Source organism: Scaptodrosophila lebanonensis, unplaced genomic scaffold (genome assembly GCF_003285725.1).
Source record: "Scaptodrosophila lebanonensis strain 11010-0011.00,11010-0021.00 unplaced genomic scaffold, SlebRS2 tig00000098-arrow-pilon, whole genome shotgun sequence".
Classification (NCBI taxonomy): domain Eukaryota; kingdom Metazoa; phylum Arthropoda; class Insecta; order Diptera; family Drosophilidae; genus Scaptodrosophila; species Scaptodrosophila lebanonensis.
In genome coordinates, this window is record NW_022060568.1 from 4,147,631 (window position 1) to 4,175,306 (window position 27,676).

Sequence of the window (27,676 nt, forward strand, 5' to 3'; positions counted from 1 at the left end):
ATTTTTTTTTTAATTAGCAGACCGCCCTTACAAAGATTTTAAGGAGCTGGAATCAGAGTTTTCAGCCACATGCGAAAAATTAATAATTCAACGTGCAAGTATGTATATTCAGTTGCAATCAATTTATATTCATGGTATCAAATCCGTTAACATCTAGGTGTGTATAGTTTTATCAAAAAATTACATACGACACATAAGATTCGACTCAAGTTATAGCTGCCTTCGAGAATTCCGAGTAGTATTAAATCTATCACGTTTTGTTTCGATCGGCATTAAGCCATTAGTAGACTGCGCTCAAAAATACAGCAGCACCGCTGCATTTCTAATTGCTATTAAGTATTATTTTGAACACAGCATTGTACAACGTAATGTAAGTACATACATTATAGACGTATAAAAGTGGTATATATGGATTGTGTGTAGTTTGCTAAAATACTTTCTAAATGGAAACCCTGCATAGATGTGTGTGTGTGTGTGTGTGTGCATTCCCTTTTCTCGTTTAGGAAATAGTGCAATCGCAGCACATGAGTGAATAATACAAGCACTTGACGACTTTATCGTCCCCATCGTCGCTATCAGCCTTCGATTTGGCGTCGTTGCAGTTTAACTGTTTACCATCCAATTGGTCGGCTTCTTTGTTTTGCAACGCTTTCTTAGTCTTTTTGCGTTTATTCTTGTGCTTCAACTCCTCACAAGTGCGTTCCTGCATCATCACGTCGATCCACTCAAAATCATCGTTAAGTATGTTTTTGTTAATGCTAGAAATGCTTTCAATCGAATTGATGTCCTCCTGTTTGATATGGAAATTAAATACGTAAGTTATTTAGTTTTGCCTGTCTGTGTTTGTTTACATTTCATGATATTGATATTCATATCATTGTTTATGCTATATATACTGTGTATACTGAAGGGTGAACGAGTGTTATGAAATTCTGTAGCATGTCACACCAAAAACGAAGCATTCTGCCTTATGTGGATTTCGACTGGTTGTTGCTGTTAAATATAAAACAACAACACAAATGTAGAATAAATAACTTGTTTTTGGTATGAGTACGGAGTTCAGAGAACTTAGTCATGCGCAGCTTTTGTAACGATATAAACTTGTGACGAAATATTGTTGCTTATAAGTGAAAATATTTTATATTAAAGACTAAAAACGCACTCGAACATCAATTCATGTAGAAACGTCCGTGTCGATTTGGAAAATGCAAATGCATTTGCTATTAATGATATGAATATTAATATCCAATAGTAGTGCATTGCCAACTTACATGGTTGTTGTTGTGATTCCTATATCGCCCTTTTTGTGGAGAAGCTTGAGGCGAGGTGGTTTGTGTGCCACTCTTTCGATTGCCATGTGGCGAAGAGTTAGTTTCTATGGACGCTGTGGTGCCAGCTGAGCTATTAAGTACTACGGGCGATGTTGAGAGGTCCGCAAATGATGGCACTTTTGGCAAATCATGGGGATGGAGATGATTGTGCTGCGAAGGAATGATCCAATTAGATCTGTTCTCTAACCACATTGCTAACTGGATCGCTTACTAAGTCCAAAATTTCGACGGTTGTAACAACCAGTGGCGATGTCAAGTTTTTCGAGAGCGCCTCGTTGGCGCTTATATTAACTGTCGTCATGCCTGAAGCCTGCTGATCTGTAAATGGACCGGCCAATTGTGTTGGTGTGGCAGAGATGGGCGTTACAGGCAACGTTGCACACTCTGAAACGGCGGGGGAATTGCCTGCTGTTAAAGCGTTGGCGTCGCTACTTTCCACCAATTTCTCCGAACTTATGGAGAGAGTACAAGAAATTGGTGCCAAAACGGTTAAAGACGAGGTTGACGCAACGCTGGCTTCTGGTGATTGTCTGAAATGTTGCATATACATAAAAAAGAGCGACGACTTTTTTAACAGTTATTTACGCTATTTACTGCTACTTACGCATCAATCAAACCGCTTTGCGATTTACTGCCGCCCAATGTCCAAACTTCGCTCTTTTTTTGATTTGGCGAATATGAAATATGCTTATTTGTTGTACTAAAACGGCCTTTTGGGTGACTTTTTCGCCCGCCGGGAATCCATAAAATGCGTAACCCAGATGATTTGTTCTTCTTTGACTGAGAGGAAGATGCCATCTGAAAGGAAATGTCACATCAATGGTCCTGTCATTTGGTTTTTCGTTAGAATTCGATGAGTGTTGTGCTCACTGACAAGCGAATGCCAGTATTTAAAAACGACTAAATAAAGACTAAGATTTCAAGCCCAAAAAAGCCAAGTAACCATACATACATATGTATGTACTTATGTGTATGAATGTGGTTTGGTGGTTAAGGCGCTGACAACACAAACATATGTACATACATACATATGTAGCGTAATTGCGGCGGCAATGTGAAATCCAAACATACAACAGTTTGTAGGCTTTTATCGAGCAATAAACCCGTTTCACTTTTGGGCTTTTGTCATTGGCGTGAATATTTTTATCGTGCAGCAGATCGCCAATATTTACATTCTCATACATATGTACATACATATGTATGTACATCTGTGTATGTCTACAAATGCATGTGTGCATACACGGTTGGTTGGTATGCTTGTAGACATTTAGAGCTCCAATTGGTAAAATTCAACCAATTCTTTAAATGCTATAACCGAACGTTTTGAAATAAAAAGCAATGATCTCACCTTTTTAAGGTTGGGGGCTAAGGCTGATCTTACCAAAAGCGACTTTGAGAGATATTTGCAAATACATGTGTATGTATGTGTGTTTTAAGTAGATACGCAATGATACAAATTGTAAACGAAATACAAATTGTAAGGATAAAGGATTCGATTTTGCTTTCACGTTGAGTGCATATGATTTTCACTGATTTGATGCAAAGCCTCAATAATTCAGTTGGTAGACAAACACACACTTTACATGAAGCTACTACGAATTGTGCGCATTTCAAATTTCACCGTGGATTAAATATACATGCATATGTATAAATCGACAGATATACGTATGTATGCGCGTATGTGTGAAACAAACCAAAACAGCTCGTCTTAAACTTGAGATTATTCGCTCTCAAAACACGGTCACACTATGCTAGAGCTGGTGAGGTATATCGATAGCTTTCGATAGCTCCCAGCAGCTTCAACTTCAATCCGCACATACAATGTACGCTATATGGCAAATAAACAAAAAACCTACAAAACAAAGACCGTAATGTGATTACAGTGACGAGTGTAGACGTGATTGCTTTATTATATGGCTATCAAAATGTAAAGTACTTCGAGTAACAAAGCAGTTGAACAAATTATCCCCGTTGTATTATATTTGTGTTTGTTCTGATAATAAATGCTCTTTAAAGAGTCTGCGTCACGGCCACGGCGATAACTTCGCCCGGCTTATCTCCAGTTACGTAAGACAGTGTTCATAGAAAGTATTTGCATTGATCAAAAAGTGCGTGAAGCGGTAAGTTTGGCAGCCGGATGGTTCTGTTTTTTCTTTCGGGGAATCCCGAATATCGCCTTGCAAAACACTTAATACACATACACACATAAAAACATAAATACGTACTTAAATACATATATATATACTATTGTTCTGTTACTTTAGAAAAAGAAATGCTCTCCCACTTGGTTTTGACATCAAAATGTGTACGAGGATTTCATCATTGCACCGGGTATTATGACAATGGTGTGAGGTTTGTAATTCAAAAGAAAAGCTTTTCCGAATTGGTGAGACGATATGTCTATATACATATGTATGTATGTAAATATATACAAAAATGTATGTATATATGTATAAACATACATGTGTGTATTTACATACAAAATCTGAATCAGATCACTAAATATCAATTATATTAACGATGGGATAAGAGTTACATATGTATATATGTATGTTTATGTAGATTGTCAGGCTAGAACATACCTTATTTGATACATACAGTATGTATAGCACATATGTATGTATGCATGTTATAGAAATATAGTAGGTAGGGCAAAGAGTGTTCATTGTTCGGCGCACACGGGAAATAGTTTTTGCGTGTTTTAAAATAATTTAACCAACCCGTCAGAATTCTGTGTAGTGAGCAACATACCCGATGCCCCCATATGCCTATATGAACATGCATATGTATGAACACACACGTTCGATTCTCCGTGAGAAATCTCCCCAAAATGTTTCTAATTATATATTGTAGAGAGCGAAGAAAATTGAACAGAAGCGAGCATGTAATATACGGCCGGCGACTTAGAGCCCAGTCTCCCCGTGTCCGTGCTGCACTCTGCTATCCGTTGTTCGCGTGTAGACGTAGGTAAAAATTCATTGGTTATTTTTATTTGTTTTATATGTAGTATTTATATTCATAGGTACGTGCATAACCCGCAATTGATTCTTGCTTCAAACAGACTCTATCTTTATTAATATTCAAATGTATTTTCAATATTATCTTCAACAAACAATGTGCAATGTGTCGAAATAGCGGGACAAACTTATATCTCTATTATTTCAGTAATAACTGTATAATACGTATGTAAATAATTTTGAACATATGTATGTGTGTCTGCACAAAATTGTACCAAAAACATACATATAGACAAAAAGTTTCGCACTTGTGCAGACCCGATGCGGTTCTAACAACCCTCGCCTCGATGCTAGCGAAATTTATTTTTGGAGCTCTGGCAAAACAGCGACATTTTTTTTTTTCGAATTTGGTTTTTTTTTTTTTTTTAATTTGAGGCTTCCCCACTTCTTAATAGGAACGATTCTAGTTGAAGAGCTCTAATTAAATTTTTAATGTTTACACTTGGACTGTCTAGGAGAGCGTGTAATACATATCTGTACCTTTCACAGAAATACGCACTTAACTCACACGTATACATATGTATGCATGTATGTATGTATTTATTCATCTAATATGCCAACATGGCTCTACCAAACGAAATTTCTCAAAATTGTGTACGCTTACAATTTTGTTGCTTTAAGGCGTTTCTTATGTAACAATCGTACAATTTATTCATCCTATATACAAGTATGAACATATGTGTATATTTGTAGAATATCATCCGTGAAGGCAGCACATAAGATCAGCTCTGAGTATGGATCCGGAAGCCTTTTTGGATGTGGCCAATCAGGTCATCAAACTGAAAATGTTCCCGTTCTTCGACATAGCGCACAGTTTACTTGCCGCGCTGGCCGTGCGCGAGGATTTGGGCGCAAATGCTCAGGCATTCTCCAGAAAGCATCCGCTCGCCTGCTGGCTGTCCACAATGTTGGTCATTTTTGCTGGCGGTATGGTCGCCAATGGCCTGCTTGGTGAGCCCATATTGGCGCCATTAAAGAACACCGGACAGCTGTTTGTGGGAAGCGCAGTTTGGTAAGTATATTATACATACATACATAACGACGGTTAGCTATCGAAGCTAGCGGATCGGATGTACATACATGTATGGGAACTTTTGAAATTGCAAAATAATAGAATCATTCTCAAATCTATTATGAATATAAATACATTTTGTATTAGTTTTCGAATCCCCGATTCTCTCTTTTTTGGATGGTAAATTTATTTTTCAATTACCGTCGTCAGTAGGGAAGTATAAGATCATCTACAAAAACTTAATGCTTTTTATATGCAGGTATATTGTCTTCTATACGCCTTTTGATATTGGCTACAAAATTGGAAAGTTTCTGCCTGTGAAAATTGTGGCCAGTGCCATGAAGGAAATCTATCGTGCAAAAAAGGTTTATGATGGAGTTGGTCACGCTGCTAAATTGTATCCCAATGCCTGGATAATTATGATCATAATTGGCACTCTTAAGGGCAATGGAGCGGGCTTTACGAAGTTGATAGAACGTCTCATTAGAGGCGCATGGACACCAACGGCCATGGAATTTATGCAGCCAACCTTGTAAGTAATACATACATATATCTGCAAAATAAAAATTAACAATGCATTCAATTTAATTTTTAGCTATACCAAGGCCTCTCTGCTAGCTTCCATAATCTTCGTATTGGACAAAAAGACGGACTGGATCTCAGCACCACATGCATTGGTTTACTTTGGCATTGTTATATTTTTGGTTTACTTTAAGCTGTCATCGATTCTGCTTGGGATTCACGATCCCTTCTTGCCATTGGAGAACTTATGCTGTGCCATATTCTTCGGCGGCATTTGGGATAGCTTGGCTAAGATTCTTGGTCGCGGTCAGGTCAAAGATGGCGACAGCAAAGACGTTAAGAAAAACAATTAAAATACATATAATTAAACAAAATTTAGTTTGCGAATTCTGAGTGCTGCCAACCAAAGTTATAATTTTAAAATCGAAACAAAAACGTATATATTTAATGTCCCATAAGTCATATAATAATGCTATAAGTAATTGTAGGAGACTCGATAACGACAAATTTTAGTTGAATGAAGAAGACTTTTGAGGCAATGGGTAATCGTATTCAATGATACGCAGCTAGTGGGTGTGTCTGCTGATGATTGACTTTGATTGTACATTTAGTTGATTTACATTTTATAGTTTAAGTTTTCAAAACGAATCGACACAATTGCTGTGTATTGGGAATAGTAAAGGGCTCCGCTCTGAACTTGAATGTTCATTATTATTTACGACTTGAAATTGAATGAAACAAAATCACTGAAGTTTTAGTTTAAAATGAAAAATACAAAAAACGACAATTATTTAAGTTGCATGTTTTGAGTCTGCTATTTTGTTAAGTTCTCATAAATTGTTAAAGACAGACAAACTGGGTGCCAAAGTTAAAATTAAACTACATATTTATATGGACATTCCTGATTAACAATATGTAGGTATCTGGTGTGTTTATTTAAATACGCATTTTAAAATTGATTTGTTTAATATTCTATTCTAACTCTCATTTGTGCCAAACTGTATCGAGCTGTTACTCAAAAATGATATGTATTTATGCCCAATGTTTAACAGTTTATGTGTTCTTCGGTCTGCCGAAGTTAATAGTTTGTTTTATCCATGTATGCTTTTGTGAACACGCATACAAACATAAGCCATTTGAATTGTTTTTAAAAGATGGGATTGATTCGTGCGTAAGGGGTATCAATATTTATTGGTTGTAGAAAAAACAATGTAAAATAAATATATACGCACACTTTTTTTTCAATACATATTGTATTCATGACTTTGAAATTTGTAAAATTAAATGTGGGGAGAAAACGGATTACTAAAATATACTACGCAAATGTCTCAAATCTATACATTTATTTTGAAAAATCTGTGACCACTGCTGTGATTAGGGGCATAGCTTGCCGGACTGGCTAATAAATTTACCCCCATCGGGTCAGTGATTCTTCACCTTTAATTTGTAATTATATTTTATCTTTTATTATTTAAGTATTTAAATTTTAATTTGTTTTCTTCTATCTTTTATTGCTATATTTTTTCATCGTCACTTCTTTTTGGATAGGTATAACAACGTACCTGACTACTCTCTGCTGTGAATCGGGGCATAGCTGGCCGTTTGGCAAATAAAATTCCCCCACCGTTTCGGATTCGTTATTAGATATTTTTGTCATTTTTATAGGCTGTTTTATTTAGTTTACGTTCTCTATTGTATTGATTTTTTTTTGTTTGTGTACATCGACTGCATTGTTTGTCGATGAAAAAATTAAAAAAATAAATAAATGGAGCGACGATCTAGGCATTGGTGCGAGCGCGTTAGAGTCTACATCCATCTCTGTCTCACTATACATCAAGCACATAGGATCAAAATTTTATTGGGAATTTAAGTAAAATGTCTAGATTGTTAATTTAGCATTTATAGATTACTCATGACATTATATACATCTGTATATATATATTTTGCTATTTAAAAACTGTAAAAAGCCTAGCCTATCCCTAAATTGGTGCATTTACAGATCCTATACAGTGGTGTAATGGGCCTTGCAGTGTACTGAAAGAAATGAACGCAAACTTGAAATGTCAATCGAATTGGCTTAATGTATAGCTAGAACTTACCTATAAACTCAGAGACCGGGTCATTGTCCCCCTCACCACGCATTGTCCCCGTTATTTCTTCGTTCTCTACCATGGGTAGGAATAGCTGTACAAACTCTGGCGAATACGGATGCGTAATTGTCTCTAGAACCTCTGTAACAAAATAGCGAATCAATGAAATGTCAGTGTCCTCTATGGCACAACATTGCTTTATATATCTTAGCACGGGCACAACGCAGCCACGGGTTAACAAGTTAACCATGCGATCCAAAATCATTTTCTTCATCTCAAGTTGTACGAGAATTTCAAGCTCATCTTGTTTGGACTCGAACAGACGTATAAGCAGAAATAGTATTTGTTGTTGGAGTGTTGGATGAACAGCAGCGACTTCGTCGAGCACAGCTAAATGGGTGGGACAGCTATCAGTTGAGAGTTTAAAGTAAGACGGTTCCATAACGACATTCTCAATCCATCGGATGACGCCAACTCCAACAACAGGATATTTAATGCAGTTATAAAGTGATTGCAGCTCGGCAATCAGTTCAGTTGAGCCTTGGTGGACATTGCAAATGGTGTGTGCTCTCTCGATTGCTTGAATAGTGCTCTTCAGCTCCTCTTTGATCAGTGTACGCTCCGTAAGCGGGCGCTTTTTCGCTGGCTGGTCAATTACTGACGACGCATATGCCAACAGAAATACATATTTGGACTTATGTTCAGGATTTACTTTGACGCCAGGTCGGAAGAGAGCATCCACTAATAGCTCGAGAAACTGGGGATTCCTAATTAGATCTATAGGTGGTGGATCAGATGCCGAGTAATTCCGAAACAGTACCGTTATGTCGGCGGGATTCAGCGTATTGCGGGTCAGCATGGAAGTCAAAGCCTGACAGGCTGTGGGATAGACCGCAGACCCGTTCAGAGCCATCGTAATCGGCGTGACGTTTTGATTGCTACTTAAATTTGAATTGAAAATTAATTGTATGTACTTGGTGCTTAATGGATTAACATACTTTGTTAAGGCATATTTGATGATTTCCTGAGAGAGTCGTTTCATATTGAAGCCGCCTTTTAATTCTTGACTAAGTACCTGAATTAAGACTTGGGAGTAGACATATGTGTGTTGACCATGGCACACCATGCGAGCGCACTCCTGTATAGCACCATGGACATCATCGGGATTGTTTAGGAATTTGAAAATGGATGTTTTCAAAACGCGGGAGAACACTTCAATTTGTTGTGCTGCTGTTGAAATTGAAGTAATTTCGCTTTGAAATCCCGCATCCGATATCAGCTTGATTGTAAAGTTCAGCATCAGACAATCAGGGTATTCTTCGGCTAGGCGATAAATTAGGGAACGCCACGTATAGTGGTCAATCATTTCAGTTAGCCAGTCTGGTGTCTCGCCCTCCTCGGTGAAGATTGTGTCTGCCTTCTTTGGGTCAAACGACTTCAAAATCATTTCCTTCAAATGATTCTCTACCATTGCCTGAACCTCAGTCACCTTAACGCCAGCTAAAATCAGCCACTCGGCTAGAAGATTTGCCATCTGGGCGACTGCCTTATAGTTCTCAGATAGCATTGATATCACTTCTTCGGGCGACCCGCCAGATTGGAAATAGCGTTTTAGCTGCGTAAATATACCCGGCTCCATTATGTAGTCGGGAGTCAGAAATTTTACCAAACATTCCTGTATAGTCTTTTGTGGGTTATCCTCATGGAGCTCCTACAGCAACAATAAAAATAAACATTAATGAAAAAGTAGCGGGCAAAATAAAAATTGTATTGCCTCGGCATTGTTCTGCGGTTTGGCACGACCCTGCCAACCGGAGTCATCGTATTCCACCTCCATTGTGGTTATTAATTGCACATTCACTTATAAGATCACCGGGAAATGGTAAATTTACAATTTTTTGTTGCTATTTTCATTACCAAGCCAACCAGGGATGGTACTTATAAAAATAAGTGCGCGATGACCAAATCAGCAAAACGCATAGCATTATCGAATGTGCAGCGCCATTTTTAATCGGCTGCCGGTAACATCGGCAAACATGCCTATCGATAGGCAGCAAAGGCCACCGATTAAATTGAAATGGAATGTACATACATTCATAGATACATACATAAGTAAAATAAATAAGTTGAAACAATTATAATTTGATTTATTCTCTATGATTTTTAGCATTTCATGCTTTCACGTTGTACTCCTGGTAATTTATCCGATGTAATATCGCTAATTGCTTTCACCACGAAGTCTGTTAATAAGCACGAAATTGTGCAAATAACGGTGAACAACCATAACGGCAGGGAACTAAGGAATATATTGTATACCCAGTAAAGATTGTTGTTGCTGGCTATGTTATAAATGTATGTACTAAGCATGAAGGCAGCAATTGATGCCAAAATAAAGCCAAAGTTAATATATGTCATATGTTTCGCAATCAACAGTAGCTTTAGGTTACCGACTATTATAACCGTTTGTATCAGCATTGTGCCAAAGCAAGCAAAATCAGCCGTCTGGCCTTTGTCAAGAACCACATTGTTAATGCTCATCATAGAGTAAGCAAAATAGAAAATGATGAGTGTGTGCAGCGCTCCATTCATGATCCATTTCGTAAATATCCACCAGGATGTTTGTTTGTTATGGGTAAGTTTTTTGTAAAGCTGCGGATAGCTATAGAGATGATAGAGAATAACAATAGGGGTAAGGTGAAATAAAAAAAAAGAAAAAGCCATAACTACCTTAGAAGTATGTCTTCACTGTACGGTTTCTCAACAAACGCCAGGAATGTGAAACTGACCGACAGATAAACTATATCGAATAGCCACAAGAATATGTCATTATATACAGCCGTGGCCGAATATAAATCATATATCTGAAACAAAGCCATACAGCCAGTAATGACAATATTCTTATAGCAATAGAAGAGCACCAAAAACGCTAGACGTTCCGAATTGTAATGGCCATGGACTAGTAATAGACGCTGAAGCATGCAGAATTTAGCAATGGCATAGTCTGCACAACGAGCTGCCTGTTTTCCTTCGCGACCCATTATGCCGATACCCACATGGGCCTCCTGAATCATGGATACATCATTGGCTCCATCCCCAATGGCTGCTGTAATGTGGTCCTTTGTTTTCTTCATCAGCGTCACAATTTCACATTTTTGGAGTGGACTTAGGCGACAACATAGGACAGCTCCACATCTCAAGGCCACCTCACGGAATTCTTCGGGGACGTGCAATAAAAGTGCCGCCACAGTACTGCCATCGACTACCAACGCGTTTTTTTCATTTTGTGATGGAGAACTATTTCTTATTTCTGCTAGTCGTCGCAAAAGCTCAGTTTTTTCAATAACGTCTACCATAAAGTGTACGGTGGCATCAGGCGTTATGTGTTTGCAGGACAGTCCGATGTTGAATGACGTTTCTACCTTATCGCCGGTAAGCACCCAGATCTTTAAGCCCGCCTCCTGCAAAGCAGATAATGTTTCACTCACATTATCTTGTAAGGCATCCTCCAAAGCTGTAGCACCCAGGAGAGTTAGATCTGTTGTTAGTGGGTAAGGGACGTTATTTTATAGCAAAGAAAAATATAAAGAGCTCGTACCATTTTCCACGCTTGCATAGCACTTTGCGATCAGTTCATTTCTATTGTTTAGTTGACGGTTAGCCTCCTCGTATAATCTAAGGAATCTAGTACATTCATCGTCGGTAAGGGTGCGTCGGGCCACGGCAAGTGTACGAAGACCCTCTTTGGAAAAACGTGTGATCTCAGCATCCGCCTCTTCAATCAGTGGACTTTTTTTGCACAATGGAAATATTATATTTTCGGCACCTTTGGCATAAAGCCATATGACTCCATTTGAGTCACGAACAATAATACTCATGCATTTTCTCTCCGAACTGAATTCCAGTACATGGATTCGTTCGTATTTTTGTTCTGCGACATGCAGGGTGCCATTCGAATCTTCGACGATTCTTCGAATAAAGCCTATGTTGGTGTTGTCGCTGTCAAATATTAAGCCTAAATGGGCACATCCCTTGAGTAAGGCTTTTTCGTCAGGACTGGATGCTTGGTATCTACCCACAATCTCTTTATTTATTAAGCTGGCCTGCTCGGAGGCTAGATCTGGCAATGTTTCAATATCACTCTTCAGTACTTGGACTGTATGGCACATGCACAGAGCCTCAAAAAAATTAAGTAAGTCTTGCTGAAATAATATATTATTAATGTTAATTTATAATATATCGGGCAAAAATCTGGTACGTACATCAAACATTTCAAGGTGATATTTCTCTGTGGTATTTGGGCAATACAAATGATTGTTTTCTAAATCATAGGATTTACCTCTTACGTAGCATTTCAGAAAACGCATTTTATTTTTAGTCAATGTACCAGTTTTGTCCGAAAATAGTACATTAATCTGACCCAAGTCCTCATTCAAATTTGATGAGTTTACCACACACGGCTGATCGTGCTCCTCATCATATAGATGCAGATCGGACTGCATGAACAATGCGCCAAAAACGCGATACAGTTCAATATTCATATACATTGATATGGGAACCATATAGTTGAATAGAATGAGAAATGATAAGAAATCCCCAAATATCTGCATTATGGCATTATAGTTGATAGGCATGCCCAAGTATGGCATCGTGGGAAATATTTTTGACTCCTTCTGCCTGAAAAGTTAGAACAAAGATGAACAAAAATAGGTGAAATTATTTTTTACATACCTCTGTATTAAGTAGAGGATGGCTACAATTATAACCATGCCTATGACAAGTGCGATGATGAACTTATTGATGTAATTCTCGCTGGAGGCACACTTGTTGCCCGTATAGCGACTGTTTAGTTGGAGTTTTGTAGACATGCCCGTATAAATGGCACATCCAATAACAGGAGCTGATCCAGCATTTAATCGAACACCCCGCAACAGCATATTCTCAATTGTCAGTGGCGATACTGTTACAGAGTGGTTAGGAGTGTCCACCTCAATACGACCATTAAAAGTGTAAAGATCGGCGGTGGATCGTTCGCAGACGATATGGGCCAGCTGTCCATTTGGGTTCTCCAACTCATACACATAGTTCGGTGGCACAAAAACCGTTTTGAGATTCGTCTCGCCATCCAAATTGGCCGTGGTAATAGAACACTTGTTCTCTGGCCCCGAGGAATGCAAAAGAACCAAATCGCAGGGCACATCACCATTGGGGGAAACTAACACAAGATCACCCGGCATAATGAATTCAGAGTCAATGCAAATTTCTTGATTATTTCTGAAAACAGTTACTACACGTACCAAACAAAAATAAATCAATCACTTTGTTAACGTTCTGTGTGACTTCTTTTCAAACAATTTTGTATATTGTCACTCACCTTTGCTTGTGTTGACTATTTTATCACTCTTGGATCGAGAGTAATCCTCGAGACCCTCCTTCAGTGCAGTCACAATCATGACAAAAAGCAATGGCAATAATGATACCATTGGAGATATTGTATCATCTACAGATTGTAACTCAACATTGTAACAACGCACTCGAATATAATTACTTACTTACGTATTGGTGTACTTACTTACGAAAAATGACACGATCGTTACCAAGAGAAAGTAAAAGTAAACCGCTCGTCGAAACTGTTCGTAAAAGTTGATTGGAAGGAAACTGAACCAAGTATATTTTGTGGTTTTAATTCGGTTAAGAGGCAAGGCTTTGCTTGGACTGCCATTGCCAATTGGTATTCGCAACGGCTCCGAAGTCTTACTGGCTGCCATTTGTTAATGAATTGATTAGGAATCGCCAGTTTAAGACTTAGCCATATTAGCTAAGCACACGAGTGTTATATGGCTGATTGGAATAGAGACTGGCAGCATTTCTGAGCCGATCACAAATTAGTTAATATAATTGTGTTAGCCAACGATAAGTAAAGTCCATTTTTTAAACTTGTTATTTTTTTGGGGATCAAATGAGTGCACCACCTCTTAGAAAAACCTTGGCAAATACCCTTTTATTATTAAAAAGTTTTAATCTTTATTGTCAAGTACAATTGATATATACACGTAATCTTAAGTGTTTTTGCGATTATATATAGATTAGCCAACTAAATGTAGAATTTTAATTAACACACGCATACGAGGGAATCCAAAGTATGCCGATCATTATTATTTATAAGAAACATTTTCATTTATATCCATTTCCTGTATTTACACCCTAACCGGGTGTTAGAAGATGAGACAAATCCATACATCGAAAACTTTTGCACTAAAATAGTTAGAGGAACCGAAATAGACTTACCCTTACTCTTATTCAAACTTGATTTTGACTAGATTTTAATATCCTTCAAAACACATAGCGTCTATGGGAACGATCGATGCACAGATCATCTCTTATCTGCTCACTTATTTTGAAGTTTTATGGAAACCTGTGCACTATATATTGATACGATTGGTGTAACAAATCACTTTTAGTTGCAGCTATTTTTGTCAACACAAATTTGATATTGAAAGTGTTTTTAATGTTAAATGTTTTAAATGAACTTTGTTTCAGGTTGACGCCGGGCTTGCAATTATCCAAGTACAGGGTATACCCAAGTCGGGCGCTCGCAACTCTATCGCTTTAGAGGTGGGGCACAAAAGTAATGTCCGTTTTGCTTCGAAGTACTTATAGACTTTAGATAACAGTGCACGCTGTATTGTACATACAACTAGTTTGTAATAACATAAGTAGATATGATATATATTATTCAGCAAACTCTGTCAACGTGTGAGCCAACTAATAGTATTTAGCAATTGGCTGAGTTCTATATCCATAAACGCAATTGACGCCAACTACGAAGGTCCCATGGTACGTATGAACGTGTGTATGATTCAGAGTGCGCAGATAAGATACTGTTATCGACTTTATCTCTTTCTTTCAGTCAGGTTGGTTAAGAGAGCGCGAACTCGACTTTCGGTTGTGCTCGACTCTATAACGCCCTGCATCGTACGCTCTATATATTCGAATCGGTTCACTTTGCTAGTTCAATTTGGAAATGGTTTAAGCTACGGAAAGTATTGGTATTGCACATTTTATCTCCAATGTTGAGCATTCTGGGTAATGCCAGGATACAGGATACAGGGTATTGGCATTTCCTCATAAGCTGATCTAAAAGATGATGGTGATAAACACCCTATACAGAGGTGTGTGCGAATCAGAGCGAGAGTCGGGGAGAGTCAAAACAAATCCCTTTAAGAGTGCCGGTCAGCGCTCTCTTTGGTTTAAAGCGCGAGTGGTCGATTCTTCCCAACATTACAAAATATATGCGGGTTTTTTCATTATTTGCAAGCATTAAATTATATCTATACATATATATGTATGTATATATACACCCATACGTACTACCTATGACATACATATATCATTCCGAGTACAATCGCTATCAACAATTATTCGACAGTTTGCCGATAGATCAGTTTGCGTGTGGAAGGGTTCTCTTTCTATTTTCAAGTACGAGTCTCGAAATAAAAATGTTAAGTTGCATATAGAATAATGGAAAACGAAAAGGAATGAATATGTTGTGTTTTTGTTTGCAGACCAAGGATATCGAAAATAGGAGAGGCCTCTTCTGGTTGTTGTTGTTGTTGTTTTAAGGCCGACCCCATATTTATTTATGTTACAAAATGGTAAGTTTTCGAATCAATTAAGTTTGAATAAGACGTACTTTTAGTTTGGTTAGTGTTTAAAGTTAATTTTTTTGTAAATAAATATAAATTCTGTGCAAACTATAAAGATCGACTTAAAAATGCTGTCAACAAAAATCTACAGTCTAATTCAGTCAAGAGATAATAAGTTAAATGCAAATAATATAATATACTGCGGCCAATCTACAAAGCATATAACTATTTTTGGATATTCAGATAAGAGAGCTTGTCAATAACACCTTGCCCTTAGTCATAAAGTGTGCTCATCAGAAAGATTTGATAGTTGAATAAAAATATGTATAATTCGGAACAGTTTTCATTTACATTTTCATTGGAATTCAACGTAGAAATGAGATCTGAATAATGGTCACCTGTGGATTGTAATTTGTACGATCCTTGATAATAAATCTGTGATAAAACTTACCAGTCAGAAAAAAAAAGGGTCACAGGATATGTGGATTTGCAGAATTGTTCATTATTTTGACGAATTTAACGAATCATCAACGAGATATTAGCCAATTGCCAATGAGTGCTGGAATGGAAAAATAATGAGATATATTATTAGTTGAAGTCCATGCGCCGCCTTAACTAAACTGTTTGTTTTCCGCCAGTATTCATTCGTTGTTGTAATTGTTTTGGTTGGCATTAGTCAGCCGCCATAGTTAAAGCTCAGTCGGTGTATAATCTTATCAGACTTAGCAGTGTGCTGATATCGCCGAGTCTCCTGTAAAAATCAAGAGAATGCCGAGTCAAAAGAGAAATAGTACAAAATACGCACTTAGCGCCGTCGGTTCACAAATCCATAATATTGTATTCAAAAAGTTGTTGGATACATTCAAAGTAGTGTCAATTATCTTATATCGAAATGGGATTTAGTGTCTGAGAATATTGGTTTCTTCAAATATTGATAACAAATGTGACATAGGCCTCTCTCTCTCTCTCTCTCTCTTTCAATCTGCTCTGCTCGCACAGTGCCTACCTCTAGATATAGCAAGTGCATGTGGCCTCAGCAATATATTGTGTTACTCCAGTGAGTTTGCCCAAAAACATCAGATAAGCAGCATGTAACCCATAAAAATACTATTGTTTCTCTGAAGTAGAAGCTTGGAAAATAGTGTTTAATGCGCGGATACTGGCAATGATTTGCAAGGGCCGCAAACTTTTTTGTTCTCCCTAAATCGTAGTTTTATACGCTCCCTTATTTCACTTCGACTCTCTTCGTGGTATTGAATGTTTTTTGACTCATGCGGCAATACCGAACCCATACAAACAAACGCATGGAGATTGGTTATTTTTTTATTTTGGTATTAAAGCGACCAAATGTTCTTTATGTATCAGTTCTCTAACGACATTTTTGATAAGCTATTGACCAATTCGGGTAAACGAAAACTTTAGGAGATACAGAAATAGCCCAGTAGTGTGTACTTGTGTCGAGACAGGGGCGCATTAATTTTTGAGCACACATCTTCGAGTTCATAAAAATTAATCAAATCAATTGATTAATCTGCATTGGAGATCGCGAAAATGGATAACTTACTCGCCAAAATGCTGGGGAAACGGGTAAGTCCTTATTGGAAAACAACCGATTGTTTCTCTCCAATAATATCAATATGTAGGTATGTAGGTATGTAATACACTCACAATAAGGTAGACCCATCTATTTATAAAGAGTGCCAGGCTTTTGTAATCTTATGACCAGGTGCTTCTTATAGGAATAATATGGGTTACCATAACTTTATGCTTATCTTTCCCAGAAGTTCTGCCGTAACTACAAATACTCATTTGATTTGTGTGTATTATTTTTCTAGAGCTCGGAAGAGAGCAAAACTAACTATGTACATATGTATATGCGGCATGCTACCGATTGTAGTCTCTTCCTATGAAAACTCTATGTCAGAGATGACTAATTTTGTCCTTATATAGTATTTGGCATAGTTATAATGGCAAAGCTTTAGTAGGACCTTTTTTGGTTATATTAGTTTTTTTGTTTATGTTATACAAATGCAAAAATAAATGAATAAGGGGAAATCCCATTTCTGCTTAATGCTAAATGCCTTCTCCAAGCGTCGCTCACATTGTGTTCATTAAAATACATATACATACATAAATATGTATGTAACATTATTCGACTCCATACTCTATATATATATAGAAATATAAAATACAAACAAACAAATCTTTCCTCTTTATAATATTAGTATAGATATTGAACTTAAAAAGTTACACCTTCAATTAAATACATTTATGTGTACTCTTTTGAGTTACTAACCCGTAATCGTGAATTCCATCTCAGTCGATTGGGGAAACAAAATTGATCTTCGAAAGACTTTTAAAGACTATCTCTTTGTTGTAATATTTGTTGGTTTTCCAACACTGCAAATGTTGTTTGCATATTTCAGATGCAATTCTTTCCGAGCCACCAACGGACTCCCAACTTTGCATTCAATTTGCATACCATTGTAATGCTCTTTATGTTTCTGCGTGAATCTACGCGAATCTCTGAATCTACATATCTTGTTAGTGCAGTGACTAGAAATTGGAAACTTCAAAGCTTGTGTTAAAAAATGCTTAAACTTTGTTTAGAGAACATTTTTAGAGACATTTTTAGAATTGTACCATATCTTAATATGTTTGAGCGCAAGTGTAGTCCAGGGGTGTCTAATGATTTCATTCTATTAAGAATTGGACAGAAATGTAAACCATTCCTACAGGTTTTCGAGGTCATAAGACTGTGTTAATACGGTCCAAAATTATAGGAAAAATGTCTTAGTAAACTAAGTTGTAAATCACACTTAGTTACTGATTTTTTGTAAGTCTTAAATTATAATTCGGTTCCACTTCTTGCCAGGCCTAATGGTTATAGATAATGTGAATCTTTCATACAAAATATAGTAGCGTTTTAAGGTTTGTTTAGTGTTTGAAAGTTTAATTTAAATGTCACTTATATCCATAAACCATAAGAGAATACACAACATTTATATGAACTGATCAGTACTCTAAAAAAAAAAAGATTATTAGATATTGAAATTACCGTGAGGCACTATAAAAAAACTCATTAATACCTCATTTTCTTCCGATATCTTGATAAACAACAAAGTTTTTGGTACTAAGATTGGTTCTGTATCGATCTTTTTATGGCAGCTTATGCTAAGAATATTATGAGGCATTATAGAAAACAAATATGTAAATATTATTATTGTACAAAAAAATTACCATACCACTCCGTGCAGCTATGGTTCAGAAGTTCTCGGTGTTCAATCGGACGGACAGACGAACGCGTCTATATTGATATTGAGTGTGGACCTATAACATAGGCTCTGCAAAGTATAGTATATACTACAATGTGAAACCCAATGATGAAGGATGAAATCAAAATTGAAATTAATAAAAGAAGGAAAATTGATTAAAATTCAAGTGCATATAAAAATGGAAAGAGTTCACAATTAATTTAAAAGTCACAACATGAATATAATAATTAAGTTAATGGAAGCCAATAAGATATACCAAGCTAGATGGTCTCTGACCCAACATAATCACTAGCCAGCCATGCTAAATACACATATACATCTAATTCTGTTTTTACACGGTATTTTTTTACACGATTTTGAAGTAACACGGTTTGAAATTTAAAAATTTCATATATGTATATATCTTTAGAGATAATCTACCATGTAAAAACAAAATAAGGTGTATAGACCTATATAGACCACTGACATCAGTTAATGTGAATATTAAAGGAATGAAACGATTTCGAAATTGGGCTTAATGTTTAGAAAAGGAACTTCAGTCAATGAGTTAAAAAGTGGCAAAAATACACGTAAATAGTTGAAATTCAAATACACGTATATGGGTGTACTGTTATCAGTCGGGTCAAGCTATAAGTCTTAATAAGTGCGATATATGTATGTATGTATGTATGTATGTATATGAATGCCTCACCATGGAATTGTTCTCCATCTGCGAAAAGTTACGTACATCTGTACGAAGTGACAAATTAATCACGCACTTTGAACTTGAAGAGCAATTGTAGAAAGAGACACTGGCGCATCCAGGCATCGGGGCTCGGTACAATCGAAATAGCGCGTCAATATGTGCTATATATATGTACGAACATACACATATCGGCTATTATTGGTTCGCCGGCGGTGTGAAGACGCTGCGAGTAGTTAGACTCAGTACGAGAACGGGCTTTAGGTTGTGCACATCACGCGAATACGAAATGGGGGCTAACGTATATTTTAGAAGTGGACGCCATAAATTAGAAATTTAAATCTAGAAACGATGCGATATTATTCCAAATCAGCGCGTGCAATAATCATCAATATACTTGTATGAAAAATTTCAATTAATAAATGTAGATGCAAGTGAGAAATGTGCGTTTGATAGTTTGTTTTGTTTCTTTCCAATTGCGAATTAAAGATCATAGATATGTACTATATATGTACATATGTATGTATGTAAATCGGAAAAGCCATTAGTTACATACATACATACACGTACGTGAGACGGCTGTTGGAGCGGCTTACACGTATGATATGTAAAGTGGAGGCATTATCTTAAAATCATGTAAATTCGAAAAACAAACACCACGCACCGACACACATACTGCCTATGTACATACATATGTATGTACGAGTATGTATGCACTATATGTTTGTTTGTATGTATTTAAGCCAATAGTACATGCCATGCCTCACATTATTTTTCGATTGAAGTGCTAAAATTGGCCACTTAACATCGTTTTAAGGTTATAAGTTTTAATGTGTCGAGAATATGGCACAAAAGATCATACAAGCTGTACATAATACAAGTCCTATACCCGTAGATATACAAGTACACAGACAAACAGACAACGCGATATCGACCAATAAACCAAAACAGCTGATGGACAGCTACGACGCGACGGTCCCCCCCCACTTGTGACGTTTTTACAAGATCGTCCCGTAGTTCAAACAAATGAAATGCCATTTAACCAACAATCAGTCTATAAATGGAACTATAAGTGGTGCTAAATCGCTAATCGAAAGCTCAAAATGAAGAAAGCCAACAACAATAAATGTTAGTTAAACAAAAAACAAAACAACAACAACAACAAAATAAGATGCACATAATCCGCGCAGAAACGTTTGTGTGTTACCTGGTAATTAGAATAAGCCAGGTACCCGGTTGATAGAGACGAGACAATGAATTTTTTCGGTCATGACTACGCAGGCGGAAATCGACGCAAAAATCATTTTGGTTACTACGAGTATCATGCACCTGTTTGGACGCATCACGAGAGAGAACTGTTGTGGAAGTGGCGCCAGGTTTGTGCTTTCCTTCTAAGACTGGATCCCAGTCCAAAGAACCATTCCTCCCCCACACACAATCGACATACTTGTACTTGTATATAGTATACTATATACATATGTATGTATGTATGTACTGTGTTTTGTTTTTCCCTTCAAATTGTATTTCTTGTGCAGCATCGCTTAAACATTATGTATGACTGTTTATTAACCCAATTAACCTTTACCCAAACAGCTTCGTTGTCTGAAGAGATTCATTCATGCTTTACTCTTTTCTTTTCCTTATTTTAATATATATTTTATTTGCTGTAGACGCGTCACAAAGAGGGCATTGAAAGCAGACCATTGATAGAGTAGGGCTTAGTTATACTCGTATGTACAGACACGTGTCGTTCATTTACATTTTTATCTATTTATTAAGAAGACAGTGCAAGGCCATTCACATCATACAGTTTCCTGATTGAGATAAAAAGATTGAGTTCGAAAATACACATCATATATGTATATACAAGTAGTATGTATGCAACTGTTTGCATTCTTAGCTATATGTATCTATCTACTCGTACACATACTTGTGTAGAAATTACTTTCAAGTGGGGATTAACATTTTCAAAATGTCTGAGTGCCATCAATTTCATTTCAAGTTGGAAAGATTCACTTGACTTGATAATCCAATCCTAGAAATCAGCTGGCGTTTCAAGATTTCAGAACTTTTCTACATCTTTTATTTATTTATTTTTATTTTTTATGTGGAGGAAAGTTGAGTATTTACTTTTCTTTTTAAGTAAACAAGTGTCCCAATACTACACTATCTGTACAAACATTTCATTTTCTTTTTTATACAAATTCTCATTTTTCCTAATCTAGTAGAGAAGCAATAATTATTTTTCATATGAAAAGTTCCTCAGTGAGGAGTTTCCAATAGTTTTTTCTGGTTTTTTTTTTGCTTTTATATTTTGCATTAAAATTCCTCAAGAACATTGAAATAATTATTCCAAAAAAAAAAAAACTTAATTTGGAGAAAGGTAAGGATACTTTTCTTGATGACATCTCCATTTCTCTCTCTCTATTTCTATGAATAATTGTAGTCTTATTTTGCTTGAATTCAAATTCAATTATACTAAAATACTATATGCATGTCATGATAATGATATTTTTGTAAATCGAGAAGAGATAAAATATATTATTGTTATACCCGTTGCTGTAAATAAAAACATTTTATATTCCACAAATTCTCGCTTGTAACCCTGAGGTCGTCTTTCTATGAAAACAGAAATCACAATAATCGTCTTTTTGAAACTCATTCTCATCCTAGGGTTCCCGAGTTAGCACTGCGAACGATTGGCTACAAATAAAGATCGGTGGGGAAGATGTGCCAAAGAAGAAGAGACCGAAACAACTGAACCGGATTAAATCAACGAAATATACTCTGCTAACATTTTTACCACAAAATCTGTTGGAACAATTTCGTCGGATAGCAAATTTTTATTTTCTCGTTATGACAATAATTTCACTTTTAATCGGTAAGTTGCTCATAACGGTACATAGTAAGTATACTATATACTTGTATATGGTATGTAATTATTTACATTGCAGATAGTCCTGTTTCACCTATGACCTCCTTGTTACCGCTAGTATTTGTAATTGCTGTGACCGCAGCCAAGCAAGGCTATGAAGATATTTTGCGCTATAGAACTGATAATGTTGTGAACCGATCGCCGGGTATGTTGATCCCAGATCGATCGATCCCTTACGATGATTGTTAATAGAGTATTATTTGTCAATCGTTTTTAGTTACAATAATACGGAATGGCGAAGAGGCTATAATCCAATCACAAAACGTATCACCAGGGGATCTTGTAGTGGTTGAGCGAGATTGTGATGTGCCCTGCGATCTGGTGCTGTTACGCTCAACAGATCCGCACGGCAAGTGTTTTATAACAACCGCCAATTTGGATGGAGAGTCAAATTTGAAGATCCTCATGGTTCCCAGAGATCTGCCAAATGTGGAGTTAAAAGACATGAATAAACTGGGTGTGATCGAGTGTGAGAGTCCCAGAACAGATCTGTATAGCTTTAATGGCAAAATCGAGCTTGAGGATGGCGAGGGACATGTGCTTCCCCTGTCTGCCGAGAATGTTCTGTTGCGTGGATCGCGAGTGAAGAACACCGAGTGCGTCATCGGCTGTGCTGTCTATACGGGAATGATGACCAAACTTCAACTGAACAGTCGTCTGACCCGCAACAAGTCCGCCTCTAGCGAGACATACATCAACCGATTTCTTATCTTTATATTGGTAGTCCTTATAGTAATAGTAACGATACTATACTTCCTAAAACGGTGAGTTCAAGTCGTCCTTTCTCATACTTTAACTCTCAGATAGTAATATTGTCCTTGCATGTTTATTTATTTAGCTACAATGAATTGTACATTATACCAAATCTCGCATATCTGGGACCAGCAAGTGATGGCTATAGCATTAAACAATTTCTACAAGACTACTTATCCTTCCTGATCTTATTCAACTATTTAATACCGATATCCCTCTACGTTACGATCGAGTTACATCGTGTCATTGGCGGTTTTTTCATGGAATGGGATATGGAGCTCTACGAAAATGAAACCGAACAGCAATGCGTCGTTAACACATCTAACTTGAACGAGGAGCTTGGCCAAATCAACATACTATTTTCCGATAAAACCGGCACTCTGACAAAGAACGAAATGAATTTCCAACAATGCTCCATTGGTGGTCGCAGATACCTATTCAAGAAGACACGCCTCGAGGATCAGGAAACAAAGGCACTAATAGATATCAACAAGTTCAATGTAAGTGCAATTTATTTTCAACTTAGTGTTGATAATACAGTAGTTATTTGAAATCTTATCCACAGACGGACCAGAAAGTCTTCTTTCAAGCTCTCTCTATTTGCCATACTGTGCAAGTTTCAACTACCACTTTGGACATCCAGGAGGAGGCGAACAAAAACGGTGCATCCAGTCCTGCCAACAAGGCAGGCGTAGTCGGCGGACCCTCTGAAATGTATTCCATTTCGGACATAACTGAGGAGAGCCACAATTCTAGTCAACAAAGCGAGCTTAACGTAGGCAACACTGTCGAGACCTCCCTGTCGGTGCATCCGAATGGCATCACCACAGCTACCTCTTCCGATGTCAATCCATTGCTCATATCCGATGGCAACTATAAGGTGGAGCGTCGGAAACGCCCCCAAGTTGTAAAGCGGAGCCCAAACTTTGCCCGCCCTGCGAACAGGGTGCACATAGCCTCGACAAGTGACTCGATCGGAAGTAGTGAGGCAATCCCATCACCTATCAACTCGACTTTTCCCAATTCGCTACAAAATATAACACAAATTCGTCCTGTTTCGCTGCAATTCAATCGCTCTACCTCTGAGAAAGATCTGCCCCAGTATGAGAATATAAACAATAATGCCAACTATGGGCATAGACGTGCCCATTCCTATGGGGCACCCAATTCTTACCTTACTCAACCAGCCGTACCCATGACGCCACCAAACAACGGTCTATTTCGCTCGCCGAGCACCGCATCTCGCGAGTCCTATGCCGCTCCCACCTTCACCCGACAGCCAACGATTCTCATTCGTGCGGAATCGCAACGACGAAAAAATGAAATTCAGGACGCCTTGTGGTTAGTATGGGGACCTTAAGAGTTTCAAGGGCAATACATTCACTTTGGATGTTACTTACATTTTGTTGGCCTCCCACAGCTCGCTCAACTATCAGGCCTCCAGTCCCGATGAGAAAGCGCTCGTCGAGGCGTGTGCCAATCTGGGACTGGTCTACACCGGCGACGATGATGAGGTGCTCAAAGTTCGCATTGTACCCCCGCATCTGGACTACAAGCGACCATTTACCGTTGGAAAAGTAAATGAAATGCATTTCCATCGCCTGCACGTGCTCGAGTTCACATCGGATCGCAAACGCATGAGTGTGATAGTTCGCGATAAGGATGGCAAGAAATGGATCTATACCAAGGGTGCTGAGAGCTATGTCTTCCCATTGTGTGCAAATAGCTCGGGAGGCATGGTCACACAGACGGATAATGACATTAGTGAGTTTGCACGTCTGGGCTTGCGAACTCTCGCCATAGCCAGACGTGAAATTGGCGAAGCGGAATATAGCGAATTCACCAATGAACTGGCGCAAGCGAACAGTTCGCTGGAGAATCGCAAGCAGTTGAGTGAGGAATGCTATGCCAAGATAGAGAGTAGTGAGTGTTACCCAAAGATTGCTTCGGTTTGATTCCCTGACAACTATTTTAAACGATATTTATTATTTATTCACTGCAGATCTGGACCTGCTGGGTGCCACAGCGGTGGAGGATGCATTGCAGGACGACGTGGCTGATACGCTAGTATCGTTACAGGCTGCAGGCATCAAAATCTGGGTGCTCACCGGAGACAAAGTTGAGACAGCTCTGAATATAGCCATATCCTGTGGCCACATACCGCCAAATGCCGTCAAGTATTTTATTGTGGATTGCAAGAGTCAGGACGATTTGCTGTTGCACCTAAATGCGCTGGATCGCGAAATCATCTTCGGAATGGGACGTCTGTGTGCGCTGCTAATTGATGGCAAGAGTCTCAGCATAGCGCTTAACGAAGTGCCAAAAGAGTTCCGGGATGTGGCTGTCAAATGTACGGCAGTCCTGTGCTGTCGCTTGAGTCCCTTACAGAAGAGTGAGGTTGTGGCGCTGATCAAATCGTCAGATGAGAATTATAATACTGCCTCGATTGGCGATGGTGCCAATGATGTGTCCATGATTCAGGAGGCGCATGTGGGTATCGGAATAATGGGACGTGAGGGTAGACAGGCAGCGCGTTGTGCCGATTTCGCTTTCGCCAAGTTCTGTATGCTGAAGCGATTGCTTCTGGTGCACGGACACTATCACACCACCCGATTGTCGCTGCTGGTGCTCTACTTCTTCTACAAGAATATACTGTTCATGGGCATTATGTTCCTGTTTCAGTTCCATACGCTCTTCTCATCACAATCCGTCTATGACTCACTCTTTCTCACCCTGTACAATGTTATTTACACATCGCTGCCCGTTCTATTCATATCCCTTACTGAGAAGCCATACGCCGAGGATAAACTGATGCAGTAAGTCCTGAAGGTGTTTCAAAATCTACCACATACCTTTATTTTGTACTTCTCTTCGCAGAAACCCCATTCTGTATCGAAAGAACACAAACAACAAACAGTTACAATGGCCGTATTTCCTAATGTGGACCATTTTCGCCATATATCACTCGGTAGTGATATTCTACTTCACATTCTGTGTGTTCTCGTTCAACAATGTCATCCTCAATGGAGGCCAAACAGCAGCCTTCTCGTGTTTCGGTACCCTTCTGATTTGGATCGTTGTCATTGTTGCCAATTTGAAATTGTGGCTGGAGTCCATGTACCTCTCTTATTGGTATATTGTCACCCTGGTGGGTTCCATACTCGCGTTCATGGTCACGACTGTAATATACAATGTTATTAATTTGTAAGTACGAGCACATCCATTTGGTAAACTCTTAACTTAACTGCCATTGCCGCTGCCGCTGCCACTGCATGCTTCTTCTTTCAGAGATTACGATACCGATATATACTGGGCCTATAATAACCTCTTGGCATCCTTGCCGGTCTGGTTGTTCGTTTTGATGACTACTGTGGCATGTCTATTACCAGACTTTACAATTAGGATGCTAACGAGGGCACTGCAAATCAAACACTTTACAATTTTCCCCGGAAAAAGGCGCAAGTTTCAATTGCGCAAGAAATTTGAGTCTACCTACTTATAATAATAGGCCTTAGTTTTTTTTACCGTTTATTTATTTATTTGTCAGAAATGTGTATATATAATTTGTTTTTTTTTTTTTTAAGAATCAATTGGTTGTTGCAAACTAAGCTAAAACCCAATAAAGGGTACTTTTTCCTTGGAGCAATTGACACTGGAAACTAAAGAATGAAATGCCAATTCTTATTCTAAAATAAAGAAAACTCCATAGATTTGCTTTTTAATCGTTTTGTTTTAAAGAATTTCTAAGATCGATCCATTGCTTATTTAGAACCTTCTATCTTAGCGGTTGTTTTTTATTATAAGTATCTCGCTGGTTCTGCCTTTACCTTTAAGTTGCAATTCCAGTGCGTGTTTAGTAATGTTTTTCTTTAAGTGTACATGGCTAGCGACACTTACCAGCGACCCTGAAACTTCAACTTACACGTAAATCAAAACGGAAAGAGATACTTGTATGTGTACAAAAGTTATTGTCTTATCATACAATGAACGCTGAAAAGTACGTATGGGATCCCAAGGACTTATGAAAGCGTAAAACTAAAATGCAAACTTCCATATTAACGATGATGTGAAAAATAAATATAGTATGCGATTTTAGTTTTTTTTCCGCCCGGTTTTCATCTTTAAAACTTGGCATTGTTAACTCTGCTTCAATACTAGATAGTATGTATTTATATAAAAAAAAGAAAAAACAGAAGAACGTTAATGTCGTCCAATGCAACTTTTGAATACCCTGCATCCAACCATTTCCCCGCTACAGGCCTTGACAGAAATAATCTACTTACAACATTGTTTATCACTTTCGATGAAACTTTTGATTGTGATGAGCTAAGAGCTTACTAAGCCTGATATCTGATCTTAAAAATGCTCAAGTGATAAATAATTAAAAAAATAAAATAAAACTAAAAAATAAATAAA

At 37.8% G+C, this 27,676-nt stretch overlaps 5 protein-coding genes across 8 annotated transcripts; 2 read left to right on the forward strand and 3 right to left on the reverse strand.

The window, feature by feature from the left end:
- Positions 1-99: 99 nt before the first annotated feature.
- On the reverse strand, positions 100-2,955 carry LOC115627775. 2 transcript variants are annotated; one of them, XM_030523582.1, is made up of 5 exons: positions 2,713-2,955; positions 1,936-2,129; positions 1,543-1,861; positions 1,272-1,481; positions 100-790 (listed from the first exon to the last, which is right to left on the reverse strand). In XM_030523582.1, the coding sequence occupies exons 2-5, from the start codon at positions 2,127-2,129 to the stop codon at positions 500-502; spliced, it is 1,014 nt and encodes a 337-aa protein (XP_030379442.1). In that variant the 5' UTR covers positions 2,713-2,955; the 3' UTR covers positions 100-499. The 2 variants fall into 2 exon arrangements, with proteins under 2 accessions (XP_030379442.1, XP_030379441.1); XM_030523581.1 differs by having other exon boundaries at positions 2,680-2,953.
- Positions 2,956-3,163: 208 nt separating this feature from the next.
- On the forward strand, positions 3,164-7,215 carry LOC115627776 (trimeric intracellular cation channel type 1B.1). Of its 2 annotated transcripts, none has more exons than XM_030523585.1 (4): positions 3,164-3,451; positions 5,042-5,360; positions 5,620-5,892; positions 5,956-7,215. In XM_030523585.1, exons 2-4 carry the CDS (start codon positions 5,083-5,085, stop codon positions 6,233-6,235), a joined length of 831 nt encoding a protein of 276 aa, XP_030379445.1. In that variant the 5' UTR covers positions 3,164-3,451; positions 5,042-5,082; the 3' UTR covers positions 6,236-7,215. The 2 variants fall into 2 exon arrangements, with proteins under 2 accessions (XP_030379445.1, XP_030379444.1); XM_030523584.1 differs by lacking the exon at positions 3,164-3,451 and adding an exon at positions 4,251-4,298.
- Positions 7,216-7,529: 314 nt separating this feature from the next.
- LOC115627774 (negative elongation factor D) lies at positions 7,530-9,879 on the reverse strand. 2 transcript variants are annotated; one of them, XM_030523580.1, is made up of 4 exons: positions 9,747-9,879; positions 8,971-9,683; positions 7,982-8,910; positions 7,530-7,916 (listed from the first exon to the last, which is right to left on the reverse strand). In XM_030523580.1, the coding sequence occupies exons 1-4, from the start codon at positions 9,807-9,809 to the stop codon at positions 7,885-7,887; spliced, it is 1,737 nt and encodes a 578-aa protein (XP_030379440.1). In that variant the 5' UTR covers positions 9,810-9,879; the 3' UTR covers positions 7,530-7,884. The 2 variants fall into 2 exon arrangements, with proteins under 2 accessions (XP_030379440.1, XP_030379439.1); XM_030523579.1 differs by having other exon boundaries at positions 7,982-8,913.
- Positions 9,880-10,135: 256 nt separating this feature from the next.
- On the reverse strand, positions 10,136-13,737 carry LOC115627993 (probable phospholipid-transporting ATPase IF). The gene is made up of 7 exons (XM_030523889.1): positions 13,542-13,737; positions 13,344-13,469; positions 12,697-13,256; positions 12,232-12,642; positions 11,568-12,171; positions 10,700-11,507; positions 10,136-10,631 (listed from the first exon to the last, which is right to left on the reverse strand). Exons 1-7 carry the CDS (start codon positions 13,735-13,737, stop codon positions 10,136-10,138), a joined length of 3,201 nt encoding a protein of 1,066 aa, XP_030379749.1.
- A 1,827-nt stretch (positions 13,738-15,564) lies between these two features.
- LOC115627789 (probable phospholipid-transporting ATPase IF) lies at positions 15,565-26,919 on the forward strand. Its single transcript, XM_030523610.1, has 10 exons — positions 15,565-15,624; positions 22,246-22,453; positions 22,527-22,652; positions 22,725-23,271; positions 23,346-23,760; positions 23,826-24,601; positions 24,681-25,183; positions 25,263-26,076; positions 26,138-26,464; positions 26,549-26,919. Exons 1-10 carry the CDS (start codon positions 15,622-15,624, stop codon positions 26,760-26,762), a joined length of 3,933 nt encoding a protein of 1,310 aa, XP_030379470.1. The 5' UTR covers positions 15,565-15,621; the 3' UTR covers positions 26,763-26,919.
- Positions 26,920-27,676: the final 757 nt, after the last annotated feature.

Excerpts from the sequence above, each read along its gene's own strand:
- LOC115627775 (XM_030523582.1), bottom strand. The coding sequence starts at position 2,129 with ATGGCATCTTCCTCTCAGTCAAAGAAGAACAAATCATCTGGGTTACGC. Across the intron at positions 1,862-1,935 it reads CAAAGCGGTTTGATTGATGC|ACAATCACCAGAAGCCAGCG; the intron begins GTAAGTAGCAGT and ends GCAACATTTCAG. Across the intron at positions 791-1,271 it reads GGAATCACAACAACAACCAT|GAGGACATCAATTCGATTGA; the intron begins GTAAGTTGGCAA and ends CATATCAAACAG.
- LOC115627776 (XM_030523585.1), top strand. The coding sequence starts at position 5,083 with ATGGATCCGGAAGCCTTTTTGGATGTGGCCAATCAGGTCATCAAACTG. Across the intron at positions 5,361-5,619 it reads TTTGTGGGAAGCGCAGTTTG|GTATATTGTCTTCTATACGC; the intron begins GTAAGTATATTA and ends TTTTATATGCAG. Across the intron at positions 5,893-5,955 it reads GAATTTATGCAGCCAACCTT|CTATACCAAGGCCTCTCTGC; the intron begins GTAAGTAATACA and ends TTTAATTTTTAG.
- LOC115627774 (XM_030523579.1), bottom strand. The coding sequence starts at position 9,809 with ATGGAGGTGGAATACGATGACTCCGGTTGGCAGGGTCGTGCCAAACCG. Across the intron at positions 9,684-9,746 it reads AACCGCAGAACAATGCCGAG|GAGCTCCATGAGGATAACCC; the intron begins GCAATACAATTT and ends TTGTTGCTGTAG. Across the intron at positions 7,917-7,981 it reads CCCGGTCTCTGAGTTTATAG|TACACTGCAAGGCCCATTAC; the intron begins GTAAGTTCTAGC and ends CATTTCTTTCAG.
- LOC115627993 (XM_030523889.1), bottom strand. The coding sequence starts at position 13,737 with ATGGCAGCCAGTAAGACTTCGGAGCCGTTGCGAATACCAATTGGCAAT. Across the intron at positions 13,257-13,343 it reads AATAGTCAACACAAGCAAAG|TAACTGTTTTCAGAAATAAT; the intron begins GTGAGTGACAAT and ends TGGTACGTGTAG. Across the intron at positions 10,632-10,699 it reads AGTGAAGACATACTTCTAAG|CTATCCGCAGCTTTACAAAA; the intron begins GTAGTTATGGCT and ends TCATCTCTATAG.
- LOC115627789 (XM_030523610.1), top strand. Across the intron at positions 23,761-23,825 it reads TAGATATCAACAAGTTCAAT|ACGGACCAGAAAGTCTTCTT; the intron begins GTAAGTGCAATT and ends TCTTATCCACAG. Across the intron at positions 26,077-26,137 it reads GCCGAGGATAAACTGATGCA|AAACCCCATTCTGTATCGAA; the intron begins GTAAGTCCTGAA and ends TTCTCTTCGCAG.